Source organism: Folsomia candida, unplaced genomic scaffold (genome assembly GCF_002217175.1).
Source record: "Folsomia candida strain VU population unplaced genomic scaffold, ASM221717v1 Fcan01_Sc011, whole genome shotgun sequence".
Classification (NCBI taxonomy): Eukaryota; Metazoa; Arthropoda; class Collembola; order Entomobryomorpha; family Isotomidae; genus Folsomia; species Folsomia candida.
In genome coordinates, this window is record NW_019091203.1 from 1,930,707 (window position 1) to 1,947,830 (window position 17,124).

The window sequence follows — 17,124 nt, forward strand, 5'->3', positions numbered from 1 at the left end:
ATATCTATCTGGTTTCTTAATTTTAGCTCTGTCTCTTAAATTGCGAGTGGTTCCTGATTTTTTACTTGTTTCAGGCAAGACAACACGTGTCGTCCCTTGCGATGGAATGCGAGCCGTGTAGTCTCCTTTTTCAGTTTTAACTTGGACTTCTAATTCGTCACTCATTTTCTCGTTGTCAGGTTTTACTCGCTGTGGGTCAACTTGATCAGGCTGTGGGTCCTCGGGATCGTATTTCTCCTCGTCCGTCCATTCTGCATCATCTTGTGCATCATCTTGTGCATCATCTTTTGCATCATCTTTTTCAGATTTGGATTCATCAGGTTCATCTCTTTCTTCTTCGCCATGTATCATTACTGTCGGTTCAAAAGCTTCTTCGTGGAAAGATACATTTCTTGCCTCAGCCACTTGTCCGGACTCAGGGTCGTAAAGACGATATTTCTTGCTCTCTGATGCGTACCCACACAGGATAAGTCGCTCTCCCTTTGCTCCCCAGACCGTCCTTTTCTGGGCTGGTATATGTGCAAATGCTACGCTACCAAAGACTCTCAAATGACGGAGTGAAGGTTTCTTGCCAAATATTGCTTCAAATGCGGTTATATTTGGACTTTGCTTGTCCAGTATTCGGTTGTGGACGTAGACGGTGGTGGCAACGGCTTCAGCCCATAAAGATTCGGGTAATTTAGCTGCCAGCAGAATAGTTCGAGCACAGTCTTTTAAAGTTCTAATTTCACGTTCGGACCTCCCATTCATTTCTGGATTGTAGCTGACGGTTGTTTCATGAATTATTCCCCGGTCTCTGAAGTATGATGCCAAAGTGGAATTACAGAATTCTCCACCATTGTCTGAACGGCATATCTTGACCTTTCTTCCTGTTTGATTTTCCATAAATTCAATGTAGCATTTGATACGATCCTTGGCTTCGTCTTTGCTCTTGAGAAAATATACAGTGCGGAAGCCAGTAGCATCGTCTTTCAAGAGTAAGAAATATTGAGCTCCTCCCAGGGATGCAACAGGCATTTTTCCAGCTAAGTCCATATGGACCATTTCTCCTGGTTTTATCGTTGCATTTCTTGTTGCGGCTGGAAATGGCTTTCGAGATTGCTTCCCAATCTCACAGTCTTCACACATAATTTTATGTGACACGGCCTCCAGGTCAATTCCACGAACTGCGTCTTTCTTGATGGAGTCCACCACATAGTTCATATTAATGTGTGTCAAGCGTTGATGCCATAGTTTAGCATTAGTCACGGGATGCATGTATGCAGCAATAATTTGTGAAGTGGGACGAAACTTCATGACATACATATCATTCTTGAACTCGGCAATTGGCCCCTTAAACCGTCCATCCTGATAAAATGTTGCTCCATTGTTGTCACGGACGATGGAGTACCCTTTCTTAGCCATTGATCCCTCAGAAAAAAGGTTGACAACCCCTTGTATGTACAACACGTTATCTATGGTACATTCCTCCCATATGCCGTTGATGTAAGCGTCAAGTGTCACTGTCCCTTTTCCTAGTGCTTGTGTAGCCCTTTTGTCCGTTAGGAAGACTGACTTGGGAGTGTCAAACTCTTCATATCTTGTAAACCATGCCTTATCTCCACAGACATGCTGGTTAGCTCCAGAATCGCTTAGCCACACTTGTTCAGTCACGGGTGCTTGCATGGGGGTTTGTATTGCATTTAGCATGAACGCTTTCCCAGGGCTTCTATTGGCTTGTGCGGGATTATCTGAAGGTTTATTGCTCTGATTTTGTGGATTACTCCTGCATTCCCTTTTCCAGTGGCCCTTTTTCCCACACCCATGGCAGGTTGTTGCCTTTTTCAACTCTTCAATGCTCTGTTTCTTCTTGCCTTTCTTCTGGTCATGGGTCAAGAATGCCTTTGCTGCATCTTGATTGGTTGATGCTGGTTTGGATTCCTTCCTCTCCAACTCCTCCTTCTTCAGACGGGCAAGTAGCATTATCATGCTCTGGTCCTTATCCGGAACGCTGTCCCATGCCTTTTTGAAGGCATTATACTCCTCGTCGGGGAGACTTGAGACAATCTTTGTGACAATGGATGCTTCAGGCATGACGACTCCCATTTCATTTAGTCTTCTGCCCAGCTCTTCCACCTCTGCAAATGCTTCAATCAATGACTGACTCTTGCCAATTTTGTAATTGAAGAATCTAGCCATGGTATGTTGCTTGTTAAGCGAGCTTGAATCTGAATTGATGCTTTTCAGCTTGTCAAACATTGCTTTTGATGTAGCGCAGTCATAAATATGATTTGTTTGAGTGGCACTGAGAGTGGGGACAATGATGGATTGTGCTTGTATATCCTTCTTATCCCATGCTGGCTGTTGCGCTTCATCTGCAGGTCGTTGGGTGGTGCCGTTGACTACTTCCCACAGGTCATGTGACTTGAGAAGTAAAGTTATCTGAAGTCTCCACCTCGCGTAATTGGTGTCGTCTAGCTTGACAATGTGCGTAACATCTATTCTTTTGATTGTTGATGTCATCTTGTCGTTGTGGAGTAGGGAAAGCAGAAGCGAAAAACAGAAATAGACTTGTTACCTTCTCTTTGCCTAATAAAGAGCAGTAGAATCGAAAAAGGTCGAGATTTGGTAGACGGGAACTCAGGATTTGGGTAGAGTGGTCGTCCTCAATAAAACTCGTCCTCGGGCGGAAGGTTCAGCTTCGGGTAGAGTCAAAGGGTCGATGTCTCTTGTCCAAACAATGGTCCAATTCACGGCACACTTTTACAGGCTTACTCCGTCCAGACTGGCACTGGGCAGTGGAGACTTACTGCTATTATTAACTGATGAATTGACCTTTTCACTTCACAACAATAACACTGATCTACTTCAGTTTATCAAGTGTTGAACAGGAAACAGTTCTTCTCGTTGTGAGACTTTAACAGACTCTGAGACTGGGGCACTTTTGAGACACTCAATGAGGCAGGTTGAGACCAACAATATGAATCATACAAACTAACGGCTTTGCTACCATGAAAGTAAAAATGATCTCGCTGGAAGATATTTTTAGACTGATGGTGATTTTTATTAAACAACTTGGTTTTAAGGTTTTTGACAGTACATAGGAGACATTCATACATATCGTCTACCTAATTCTAAAAAGCCCTAAGTGCAGTCGATGCTTAATTTTAAAAAGCCCTAAGTGCAGTGGATGTTTAATTTTAAAAAGCCCTAAGTGCAGTCGATGCTTAATTTTAAAAAGCCCTAACTACACAAAAAAAATTCTAAAAAGCCCTAAGTGCAAGCATGTATTTACTTATGGCTAAATCGCGCGATGTAGGAAGAATTGTTTTGTCAAGATTTAGCCATAAGTAAATACATGCTTGCACTTAGGGCTTTTTAGAATTTTTTTTGTGTAGTTAGGGCTTTTTAAAATTAAGCATCGACTGCACTTAGGGCTTTTTAAAATGAAGCATCCACTGCACTTAGGGCTTTTTAAAATTAAGCATCGACTGCACTTAGGGCTTTTTAGAATTAGGTCGACGATATGTAATAATATGTGGTCAGAAGTGACCATACAAACTACGCAGAGTTATGCTCAAACGAAGTGTCCCTTCTAATGAGGCATAAAAACAAAAGGACCCTTTTAATCCCTTGTCCTGGGAAAAAGGTTGGAAAATGCTCAGCCCTCATAAAAGTCGACAAACTTAAAAATTGATAAATATGGAAAACTTTGTTAACATGCATATTTTAACATCCCCAAATTAGGTGCCACATCCGGTTTTACCCCACCCAGTAAAACCGCGTAGAATAAATCGATGTATGTGTTTGATAAAATGACCATCATTAAGGACCACGTGGCAATTAAAATCCCTCCTACATTTCGCTTCACTTGGGATTCAAATCTGTTGTTACTTTGTTCCAGGAAGATTCCGATCGCCCAAAATAAGCTGGTGCCAAAATACGACCACCCTTTTTGAAATGAGTAACATAAAATGAATGATATCAAAATCGCCGCCAAGAAAAACGCGGTCCACACAAAATTGTCGAAAAGTTTGAGAAATATCAGATTTAAAACGAGCGCGGATTTATTAACGAAAACGGCGTACTCCAGGGCATTGCGGGATTCTGCGTAGGGGTAATTAATAAAACGCGGCGGGAGTCCAAATTTTGGACTCCCAGGCGGTTGCCTAGCTCGCCTAGCTCGCTCGACTAAAACGGGGCCTGGTCCAAAATCGTTCAAGTTTACAAGTTTGATGAAACTAAGAATATTTTGGTTACTAATTTGTTCTGTAAATTGGACAGTAACATTAGTTTTTAGCGTGAATCCGAGATGAAGACACACTTCCGGTGAGGGTTACGAATAAGTGCGGAATGTCATGGTACGTCTCTGCCGAATCGGAGAATATCGGGTTAAACGCGGAATTCAAATTGCCCGCCCCGGAAAAGTAAAACTTGGCGGGGATCCCGTTATAAGAAGGGATTGAAGCGGGAACAATTTTTAACTCGTAACCTATATAAAATTACGGCATCCGTTTCCTTGACATACTTCAATCCATTGAAGTTCTTTTAAAATTTGCAAGGTTTGCAAAGTATGGCTAGAATCGGTACTAATTTTCAGCAAAATTGGGGTATAATTATTCCAGAATGACATTGTGGTATTGCTGCGCAACATCGGGTTTTCACTCGAATACACAAAAATACGAAAGTTTAAATTATTTCGAAAATTTTGAGAACAAAGAGCATTAAGGAAGTTTGAAATCTTGCCAAAGTCCAAATCAATTACTTGGATGAAATTGAAAATGCGAGTTTTGCTTAATGGAGATCCGTTAAAGGATAATTTTGTTGTATTATAATTAATTAGGCGCGTTCTTAAAACTGGTAAATGAAACAATTCTGCCAGAATAATTCTGGTGACGAAATATCAGCAAAATTGACCAGTTCCAAGTAATAAGACTGGGTCAAAATACCCAGAAATGTTGAAACTCCAAGCATGGCTTAAGAAATAAAATGAACTGTCTATCTACGTATTTGAGGATGTGAAGTTTTCTAATTATTTAGCGGAATGATTAAGTATTTTGTACAATTTGATATCAATTATAAAATTTTGCACAAGATCTATGTATGTACCTGATTATGAGCCAGTCAATTTGATCATGAGCCAGTGCGAATTATTCATGAGAGTGCATACATGTATGTAATCTAAAATAATCCCCTCGCAGGCCTTCATTAGAATAATTTGTTTATCGAATTTGCTCGAAAATATGTCGTGGGTTGTTTTTGCATTTTTGCAAAATACTTATATTATTATCATAATTACTGTTTTTATTCGTAAGTAAATTCTTATGAGGTGTGTGAGTTGTAAATTCACGTTGGTTAATTTATGAGTGTGTGTATGTTAAGTGTAGCGCAACTTGAATTAGTGTGCACCAGTTTCTTAGCATAAAGCTCTATGGTTGTGTAAATGATTTCGTAGTTAACTTCAATTGGTTAATTTTATATTAATATTAACTGGTTTATTTATGTTTCAATTAATTAGTACATACAAACTGTGTATGATACTATTTCTATTAGTTGATTTGGGGTAATGTGATACAACTATTTCTGATAGGTAACTTGATACAACTACTTTGATGGGTAATTTGATACAAGTAATTTGCAATCTCAATTTCCCATTTGGGGCAATCTGAGATTTGCGATTCACTCTTGTGCAGAACAACCCTCTGTTACAAAAAGATTAAATGGGCGTTACGCGGGCTTTGGTCCGTGGCTAGCTTTATACTGCAGAGCGGACGGAAAAGCACCCGTGTATGCTAAATCTCACAGTTAATTCCAGCTAAAATAAGTCTATTTCCGCATTATATACATAAACACAATAGTTTGTTCATCATTGGAACAAATGCATGCATACATTACATACTACCATTTCTACCTGTTTAGCAAACTACAAAGCTGGACAACTCAGTCTGCATAAGATGAGTTAGCACTCTGCTTGCCATCACTGCCAGTGTTCTGTGTTGCAAAACATTGATTTGCATGCTTCGGTTTGCTTCTACTGCAAAACCAATGTAAATTGCGTTCAATCTGCATCTTAAATGCAAACTGAACACAAAATGCAAACTACACATTACAACTCCAATTGCATTCATATTCCTAAATATTAGGAATCTGAACAATTACTTCAAAGTACAAAATAAGGAGGCAAATTACTCCAACTACGTTAATCTTGCACAATAGCGAGTCCACATATTTAATTCATTTTACCGAGTTTAGAGCTTAAATTGGGGTCAACTCGTGGCATATTATCGATATATTGATGCAAATTATTATACGAGGTGTTACTCGGATAATATTCTTTAAGCTGGAACTGAAAGGAATATGTAATGATATTAATATTCCGGTAACAAAATATGATGCAATCCAAATATTATTCAATTTGCCAAACACAAAAAATTGTGATGTACATAAATGGCCAATTTTTTAAAATTCGAGATGGTAATGTGTTCGTTAAAATTCCTAATTCGTTGCGAAATCAGACCAAATCTCAATATTTTTACCTACAAGTTCTACGAATGATTTACTTCTTTAATAATTTTAAAATATTATAAGAACACAATTTAAGGTCAGATTGGGAAAATTTTATAAGTATAAATTACCTTAACAGTTCGACACTTGTCAAAATTAGGGGATTCATACGGTAATGAGGGAGATTTTGGTGTTCAACTTTATGCTTAGGGCTGAATTCGTACAATGGTTCAAATTTTAAAAACTAATTAGTTCATGCAGTAATCTTAAATTAATAGAAATTATCTACTAAGTACGCAATTTATTTTAAACCAAAATCGGGAAGTGAAACCTTCAGTTGCTCACGATAGCCTCGAAACAACGATTAATGTGAATTATTCCCTCCGAATCGTATAGAATCACTTGGAAGTAGCCAGACTTCTGTAAAATTATGAAATTCATATGTGGTTCTTATTAAAATGATAATTAGCATTTTTTCCAAATAAGAATAAAATTACACAGAATTACCCACCCCTCTCAGGCTAGCAGGAATCTCAACTATCTGCGAAATTCTGTATTGCTTGCCAGCAAGGTAGTTGTCCGTGAAAAAAGTGGTCCGAAAGTCGTACTTCTCAACGCCATAACGAAAATTTAGGTGGTATCCCATTGCAGTTTTGGAATCAACTTTAAATGATTATAGTTGTTGTTAACATCCATTTCATATGCATATTTTTAGTTTTAGTTGATTACTTAATTAACTTAATTTTATTATCTATTTAGATAACTAAATATACTTTATTATTTGAGTATTTATTTTAATTATGGGCAAATCAGAACTATAGTGAGTTTATGACCAAATTATTTTGAGTACATCGGAGTACAAGACAAGGACAAAGTGCTTTTTTAGGGATAAATAATAATTTTACGTGGTGACCGAATTTGCCTTGTTTTAATTGTTTACAGTGTTGTCACACTACAAAAAATTTCTTTTGGTCTGACTTTTCAGATTTTCTTTTCAATGTATGAAAAGGTTTCGTACTACTACATACCAATTTCAATGAGCAACTTCGGCGAACACTAAACTTAGCACTTCTAAATATTTGGGAAGCATGGCGCTCGCAGGTGACCATGGTCCACTGGACCAAAATTGGCAATTATGGAGCTTGAAATAAGATGGTCCATCATGTGCCATGGACCATTTTTTAGATTATAAATCTGGACCAAGGACCAATTCATTGCGATCAATGTTGGAAAGATCACAAATTGACAAAATTTAAGACAGGGTGCAGTACCTACCTGGTATGAAGGTTGTTGAAATGTCATACATAATTAACGGGTACATCAGGCATGGTTGCTGACTACAGCTTGTTACTTCAATCTGTCCAAATAGTGCAGTCTCATCTGGTGAAACAAAATATATCCAGTCTAGTACTTCGATAATTCCCATAACCTAAAGGGTGAAACGAAAATTTATTTCTTTAATAACAACGGAAGCTTACTCGTATTCTGAGAGTTGCGTGGCGTAAGGTTAACAATTCCGCGTGGTCCAATAAAGGACTCCACACGAGACGATAGATTAATTGCGGCGCTTTTCCCGAAAAATAATGCAGCCATGAAAGCTACTCCCAGCAACCAGATGAATCGAAATTTGTTTGAAGACCCCATTTTTATCTGTAGCACAATTACACTGCAAATAAACTGGTGTCAATTCCGCGCGGTGTAGTCACATATAGACACCACGCGGTGTTAATACGGGCAATTAACACCGCGTGGTGTCTATATGTGACTACACCGCGCGGAATTGACACCAGTTTATTTGCAGTGTACATATTTAAGTGTAGCACATTTAATTTTAACAATGCTTGTTTTTTCTCCTTTATTTATAACGTATTATTTTTAAACCACGACACATAATTGGAACAGTTCGTCATTAGGAACGAAATTGGCAAGTCATGATTAAATTGTTGCGTATTAAAACTTCGTAATCAGTGTATGTACGTAAGCTTGTCATATTTGTGCTGCGCAAAAACATTGCTACACATACTTATATTATTGCGCATTTTAGTCTGTATTGAAGCTACATATCTGGATAACAATTATTGCAAATTTATTTAGCACAGATATCTGCAGGCAGAGCAGAGTGTCAAGTGGTATTTATCAAGTGGTACATACATACATAGGGATGTGCGTCTGGCGCATGGAACTGGTCAACGCCGTGAGGCTCTGCATGCGAATTTAAAAACAATACTTATTTTTTACTGCACCTTTAGACAAACTTATGTTGACATGAAAAATTATAATGTCTTATTTTAAATTATGCCTGGACGTTTATCATATAAGTTGAATTAAAAGTGCACTTGAAACACTTCGCATCACATTTTTCAGGAAATATGTATGTGTAACTCGAAGCAAAACTAATGTGGAAGACGAGAATCGAATTTTGGCCGAACTTTAAATCTTCGATTTCTCCTTTGATAAATTTGTTTAATTCGAAGAATCAGATTTTCCTATGTTGCTGGGAAGTTGACAAAATCTAAATAGTTTTACTCCCATGGGTAGCCAATTAGTTCCTTTTATTTATCTACTTAAGACGATTACCTCTACACAAATTATAGTCAGGGTTGCACAACTATATGAATTTATATTATGTATGTACCTAAACAATTTGATACTCACCATAATTAAAAGCTTCACTTAATAATGAGGGAGAATTTAATGCTCAAATTTACTTTGGGCGTTGTATTCGCTTCCCGTGCTAAAAATCGCATATTTTTCAACTTTGACCTCAACAATTTTGCCAAATTCTGACCATCGCACAAACTGCCTCAAGAAATGTTGGTTATATTGACTTGGGCCACTCAATTTTAAAATTTCAACCAAATCGGGAGGTTACGCTTCACACCATCGCATTGTAAGCTGGACAAAATTGGTTTACAAACCAATTTGTAATTCAACAAGAAGATAGAGATAAAATAGATGAAGAATAATCAGTAAAAATTAAATATTTCCTCATTGAAGAAAAAAATCAAAATTCGTTCTTCCTAACTTTGTTAGCCTAAAAATTACCGATTTTTACGTAGTTGAAATCTTCACATTGTAAAATACGAATGGCGATGAACAGGTTTCAAAATCGCCATTTCAGTACATGGGGGAAGGGAAAGGTGAGACACAACAATTCAAACTCAAAGGTCGCATGCTATGGGACGTTAATATCAAGAAATTGTTAGATTTTAAGTAATTACAAAGAATATTTTATTCTACACTCTAAATAAAATCGTTACCAAATCATTACCAAAATGCACACGTATATGACTCTGCAGAAACGGTAATAATAACCACCAGCTGGTAAGGAAATTGATTTAACCCGAAGTGGTAATAAACAACACTTTTCGGGATAAAATTAATACCGTGATGTATGACAGATGTACTACAATATGTAGTAAAATGTCTACCGCCTGGTAATAAACCATACCACTTTGTACACGGTGTGCTATTCATACTGGTATTAATGCTTTTTATTACGTATACCCCATTATTACCAAATGTTGTGCAGATTTCCACCGAAAAGAATAGATTTTTTGATTTTCTTTACAATAATCTTTTAATCAATTAGAATCAATATTTGTTGTAAAATCATTTTGAAACATACTTACATAATTATAAAATTTAAGTATAATGCAAACTATTCAGTTGCATACATACATATACATATTTACATATTTACTCTTCTATTCCCACTTCAAATTCCGATAAATCGTCGATTTTGGATGAATCCACATCGGTTGACGTCATCAAATAAAATGTCCTGCAGATTAAAAATTCACAATTTTTAGAAATTCTAAATAAAAGAGCACGTTTAAATAATTCACGAAATTTTCACTCACCAGACCCTCCCCTGACTTAGAACATCTCAATGAAGGCAGTAGCTTAATTATTGGAACAATTTTAATCTTGATGGACCCTATGGGGTGACCCATACTGATTTTTCAAAATCGTCATATCGAAGTGAAATTTGGGAGAGAAGTGATCCATATCTATTTTTAGAAATTGCGTTAAAAACATGAAATCCGGCACGGTAATACTTACAATTAGTGGCTTCTCATCAAAGAACTTGAAATTAAAAGTTAGCTAACAAGGGATACTTTCGAGGTGATAATCGTGTCCAGGGTACCACTCATTGGTCTAAATGTTTTTTGATCGAGTGTTTCTCACGGGTTCGGGTTCTCACTTCGGGTTTCGGGTTCGGATCGGGTTTGGGTCCTGCTTCGGATACGAAATTTCAGAACCCGAAACTTTCGGGTTCGGGTTCGGGTCCGAGAAATGTGAGCCCAAAATTTCGGGTTCGGGTCGGGTTCGGGTTCCGACTAAGAACCCGAAACCCGAACCAACAAGAACTTTTTGCCAGAACGAATACGAAAACATTAAAAAAGAAAATAAAGTGTTAACCACACTTGCTACGACGGTTATGCTGCAGTAATTCATTAAATAATTCAAATTTTTAATTGTCGTAACTTCTTTTCACAAGTGTCTTCAATTAGTGTTATGGTTTGAATATTGAAATAAAATATATTTTTTTATCAAAAATTTGCTAAATAGTTAGCTTGAGCTTACTTTAATATTGGAAACTTGAAACTGAAAATCATTTTCAGTTTTCAACTGATTTAAAAATTTCTGAATGTCACGGAAAGCCATTATCCATGGTCGATTTTTTGAGATTGCATTATTATGGTCGAGGAATTAAGATTCACATTTTAAAATGCGTTATGTACTTATGCAGAAATGTGCTTAATTATAATTCCTCGGTCATATTTACAGAAGTATTGTTTGTTTGAAACCTTTAGGCTAAAAAGCCAGTCACCCCTTAAAGTTAAAATATATTCGGTTTTTCGGGTTCGGGTTTCGGATTTGATCCGCCAGTTCGGGTTCGGATCCTTGCAAACGGGTTTCGGGTTCTTCGGGTTCGGGTTGCCCTCAAGTTTCGGATCAGTAGTATCGGGTTCGGGTTTCGGATTTGCAAGAACCCGACCCGTGAGAAACACTAATACCCATCTTCGAACTCGGTCGTTGCCCAGATGCATGTCTGTATCAAATTTGGTAAAAATCAGCCTACTCCTTCGAGAGTTATGGAAAGACAGACAGACGGACAGGTCGATTACATAAGCCCTAGTTCGGGCTAAAAATTATATGCCAATCGTTCATTAGAGTCTGGCTTTTATGTAATAATGCCGTCTTAAAAGGCCCCGCGAAGTTGCTTGGAGTAGGTTTTTATATTCTAAAATTTAACTCGGCGGTTTTTCCATATCGGTATATATATATATATCATATTTCCAACTTTTGAAGTAAAAGTGGTTTATATTTTTTACATATGTACATGTCCTACGCATTTGTACAGGTTGCAAGAAAATCCGGGAGGAATAAGCTTCGAACACCCCTTGTAAGTAAACGATTTTTGGAGATCTGTCTCTTTCCAGTTGATGTTTATAGTCACCCGTGTCACAATTCATCCTTGAGAGTTAAAATATTCTAGAGAAATTCTCCTCCAAATTTTCGGCACGTAATTTTCTGTACGAAATGGCGAATAAGATTACAATTACTTCTGAAAATAGCGCATTTTCCGCATATGTTTCCCTCTTTCAAAAGTATGGTTGCAGCCAGCCCATCATTTTGAGGGTGGACAAGGATAAAATTTTCTTCAAATATCTGCACGGTCCTGTTCGAAATTTTAAATGCTTCATTTGCCGCTGTTTCAGTATTGGCTTGTGTTCTCTTGCGTATCTTTATGTTTCCTTGGGCAGACTTTACGGTCACTTTGGTTCAATTCCATTCTGGATTTTACTGGTTCAAATAATGTTTGGAATTGTAGCGCTTTACACGATGTGGACGATCGTGGTGTGTATTACGAAAGGAGATATTCTGGAGATGGGGTGGGGGGCTGTGAGTTATCAGATACAAGAATATAAATCCGGTAAGTACACCTTAGACAGGCTAGTAGCAAGCTGTAACAGAGGTTGGGATTGGAATTCATTACCACGTCATTGCTAAATATATGTACGGTAATACTTGTTATATGACCGTGCCGGTAGAATAATATAAATATGTATGTATGTATTCCAGTCAGTAATTGCTCAATCAATACCAGTTCCCTTAGAGAATGGGAATTGCTTACTCGACTGACCACGAGCAACATATTAATTCTAATTAAGCCTAGTACTTACGACGGATTATTCAAGTGCAATAGTTTAGCCACACCGAGAATAGGTACCTAACATTTTGCAATTGCCTTGTAAATAAAAACACTTCAAATTGAAGCTCAAGTACTTCTAGTGAACGAATAATTTAATACAAAGAGAACAACGTGTCGTTTCACCATCAAATCTGTTCTGTGTACTAGGCTTAAGCAACCAATTTCAACGAAATGTCAATACATTTTTCAAATTCCATATTTCAGGTGTCCCATCCAAAAAATTTGACCCTGTCGGATTCATCTTACTTCTGCTGGTTGTCTCATCCTTCCTCGGCACGAGTCTGACCTTAATCGCGGTATATTTTGAAATGGATCTTTTCCTCTACATCCTACCCTCCAGGGGTCACCCTTTCGCGCTAATTATTCGAATCGTCCCCTCCGTTGCATCTGCATTCGAGGCGTTCAATGTAGTCACTCTGATAATCCTGTTATGCGTCACCTTTACCCGAATGGTTAGCCAGCTGGTTAGCGAAATTTGCAAGATTTCCAATTGGAAACAACTCATCTCGAGTTATCGAACGCTTCACTTGACAATGCAAATTATTTCCCATTTCTCATCCATGCTTATAATTGGAACCATGCTGCTCGGCTTGGTTGTCGGAGTTATGTTAAATTTCGTTAGTATTAAGCTGGCTAAATATATTCCGACCATGTTATATCCATTTTTCCCGTTTACGTCTGCATTTGTACACTCAAAATAAGGTAGTAATGAATCATTACCATGCGGAATCACTATGTGTCTCTACCACGTCAGTTACGATTTGTCGTAGAAATGGTAATAATAAATTCAGGGAATTTCAAATTCATTACCAAATATTAAGGAAGTGAATACCATAATGTATTAAATTTGAATTTCCCTGAACTTATTATTACCATTTCTACGACAAATCGTAACCGACGTGGTAGAGACACATAGTGATTCCGCATGGTAATGATTCATTACTACCTTATTTTGAGTGTAATGTATTTTATCACGGTCATTGTTCAATTTGCGGTGAATCTTGACACCGAGACGGGAAATATATTGGTGAAAGCGGAGAAAATTATGATTCCTGTGAAGGTAGGGAATGAGATACGGATACGAAAAAGAGTCTTGAAGGGTATGAGAGTCACAAATTATAAGGGTGGCCTGGCCGGATTTTCCTTCTATGATTTGACAAAATCCACTCAGGTTGGGTATTACATGGCGTATGTGGACTACACGATAACGGCGTTGTTGTCGATTCAAGTAATGCAAATGCTTAGGGTTCACTCTTGAAACTATTAGTCCGGGAACGAACAAATATTGGACAAGTATACATTATGTGTAATTATGAAAATTTAGGTATAAATCTAATTAAGGTAAATATGTAGATATGTAAGGTGCACTATTAGAAATAATCGTTCAGGAACGAAACGAAATACGCATGCTCGAATACAAATGTACATCTAATTGTGCAAATTTAGTTGTGTTGTTGTCGTCAATTTACATCAGTATAGTAGGATAAATATTTGAGGCGAAGTCTTACATAAAAGTAATAGTAAACGAACGAACAAAAACCATTCATGCAAGGCTAGAAATGCATTACTTCCTGTATATTACAGGATTTTCCTGTCACTACATTTATATCGTTGCATACCTACATTTGTGGTCTAAACCGCAAAATTTCATTGTACCACACACAACAGGAACCACGTTTAAACCTGGGGATTCCAAAACCTCTGAGAATTTGCCATTGGGAAATTGATATGGATGTTGACATCTAGTTGTTCAGTTTAACATGTCATGAATTTGGGATATTGTAACCAATTAGGTAATAATTTTTATAAACATTTCAAGATTCTCCAGCCTGCATAACTTGAACAAAGAATTAATTTTTGTCAGCTAGCTAAATATTTAACTTTTCGGTTTGTGTTGATTTTATAATTCCACATAAAAATCTGTAAACTCATTGTTTTAAATTGTATGTATTTATACTACATGAAGTCCACATTTATCGAGACACGAGTTCTTAGCACGATTGCTCTACTTATCTGGGTGAGAATGCGACCAAGTTTTGGACAATTCACAACACCAGCAAATATTATAATTCGTGTCGAAAATGAATCTAGTTGTAAGAAACAACTCATTAATTTAGTTTATATAATTATACAATTTTTGCAAAAAAATAATTTGCAACGCAATAAAGAACAAAGGGATAACGAGATTATATACCACGGTCTAAATAAGTTTGTGCAAAATTTACTAGAAGCTGAATAAAAAAGAGAATATGCCCAATGGACACATAAATTTTGCACAATTGTTGTGCGATCTATTTTTATTTTAGATATTTCCGTGTTTTGCTCAACTTGTGTATGTAAATTTTGCACAAATTTATTTATTGTGCATGTAAATATGTATGTATTTAAGTATGTGTATTGCCTCCAGAACTAAATTAGTTGATACCGCTATTGTTTCAAGCTTTTATCTTTCTTTGTATTCAGCCAAAATTTTCAACTTGAATCGTTGCATCCCCGTCATACCCAAATCCACATCTGGCAAACTGTATGAAATTGAAACAAATCAGAACTGTATTAGCATTTATTCTCAAGAAAATTGTGGTGGAAAATTCATCCGGTTTCAGTCTGGTAATTGGTCCTCACATATTCGGAACATGCAAGCACATCGCGACCTCTTGCGGAAAAATGAAGTACTGATGGTGGCCTCAATCGGACCGTGTTTTGATAAATGTGACCCACGAAATTGGGCCGGTATGAGAAGCGACGTCCCAGTAAATGTAACCCTCTTCAACGACAGAGGATACACAGGTGAGGAATGTCCTAGTGTGCAATGCTTTACATGAAATAACACCTGAAATTATGGCAACAAACTGCTATTTGTCTGTCATAATTTCGTATACGAGTAAAGGTAATAAAGAAATGAGGGTATTCATTACGAGCTCGCATGTTCGCATCGCGACATAACTATTTCGAAGTTGCGAATTCTGCGAAGCAAGGAAGTGAAGAGACTTCGCAAATGAGAAAGTTCAGAAAATTTGATTCAAGTGTCGAATTTTGCGGTGGAAAAAATTCGTAAAATAGTTACCGAAGTTTTGCGTCTGAAATTTACCAAATCAGAAATTTAAAAGCTTCAAACGGCCAAACTATGGTAACCAAACCATTAGAGACTTATGGACTTTGCTCATTGAAAAATTTGTGAAAAATATTTTGCGAACTAAATACTAGCCTTGGAGATGCGCAAGTTCGTAAATCAATTTTCAAGCCCAATTTTTTTGCGAACTTGCGAACTTTATTGTTTTCGGAACGTTGTTAATGACGCGAACTCGAAATGAATACCCTCAATATTTTGAATATAAGCACCATCCAGCGGAAAATCCGGATAATTACGTTCGTTCAAAGGGTTTTTGAGTTTTTTTCAGTGTATCTAAATTGTACAAGAATTGTGAATACGATTGCCCAAATTTTGAGAATACAATGTACCTGTAAAACATTGAATTTAGGAAACTCAGCATCTCATACAATATCTGCGATGGAGTGTATCACCATTCCTGACTTGGAGAATACCTGGGTATCCATTAAGATCTCAGGAAGTGCGAGCTCCAGTTGTGTTGAATTACACGACGACGACTCGTGTGGAGGGAATGCGGTCCAACTGCGGCCAGGATATCCATACCTGGATTACCTGTTTCGATGGGGCTACTATAGCCTTGGAGATCCTGCAATTCATCCCAAATCCGTGTCTCTATGTGGGAGATCGTGCCCACTGGGGGGACGCTCATAAACCTCGTAATGCAAAAATGGATGGGTGAATTTTAAAAAATATTTCCATTAGGGAAGAGGGTTGCTGAGCTGAGGTCGTAACGCGACATAAAAATGCACCGACGTCTTTGTACCACGAAGTTTAATAAAAAGTCTAAAAATTATAACCGCAAAGTTCTTTTACTGTAAGTAAAATTGTATGTACATAACCAGAATATTTATTTTAGCTAAGTCTTTCTAGTAGAAGGTTTTAATATAAGTATATTGAAAGTTTTTAAAATTACTCATAATTTTTAAACATTTTGTTGAACCTCGAGCCTAATAGAATAATTGCTCAAGCCAGTTTATGCTACTGCCTGGAACCTAATTTCCGGCCAAACGCCATGAATATTTATGTATTTCGACGACAAAGGATATTTAATCTAGCAAATTATTGTTCGAGAAAAGAATATCAATTCCTTGCGTGCAGAGGTCCTCCCCGAATATGTACAGTCAGGAGCATAACTTTAAGGCCACCCAATTTTTCTTCGCCATATCCACTAGGATAATGGAGAAATTACCAAAGTTGACTAAAACGTGTGTAATAGTATTCCAACTAACTAAGATAAGCAATGGAGCTGAAATCTATTGCCTATTAGTTTTATACCAAAAAATTAAAAATGCAGGTGGTGCAAAACTTT

The 17,124-nt window shown here is 37.2% G+C and overlaps 1 protein-coding gene across 1 annotated transcript; it reads right to left on the reverse strand.

Moving 5' to 3' along the window:
* Nucleotides 1–5,629: 5,629 nt before the first annotated feature.
* LOC110855098 lies at nt 5,630–8,212 on the reverse strand. Its single transcript, XM_035855863.1, has 4 exons — nt 7,962–8,212; nt 7,759–7,863; nt 6,995–7,146; nt 5,630–6,903 (listed from the first exon to the last, which is right to left on the reverse strand). The coding sequence occupies exons 1-4, from the start codon at nt 8,125–8,127 to the stop codon at nt 6,817–6,819; spliced, it is 510 nt and encodes a 169-aa protein (XP_035711756.1). The 5' UTR covers nt 8,128–8,212; the 3' UTR covers nt 5,630–6,816.
* Nucleotides 8,213–17,124: the final 8,912 nt, after the last annotated feature.

Excerpts from the sequence above, each read along its gene's own strand:
- LOC110855098 (XM_035855863.1), bottom strand. The coding sequence starts at position 8,127 with ATGGGGTCTTCAAACAAATTTCGATTCATCTGGTTGCTGGGAGTAGCT. Across the intron at positions 7,147-7,758 it reads TTCAACAACCTTCATACCAG|TTGATTCCAAAACTGCAATG; the intron begins GTAGGTACTGCA and ends AATCATTTAAAG. Across the intron at positions 6,904-6,994 it reads TTCCTGCTAGCCTGAGAGGG|AAGTCTGGCTACTTCCAAGT; the intron begins GTGGGTAATTCT and ends ATAATTTTACAG.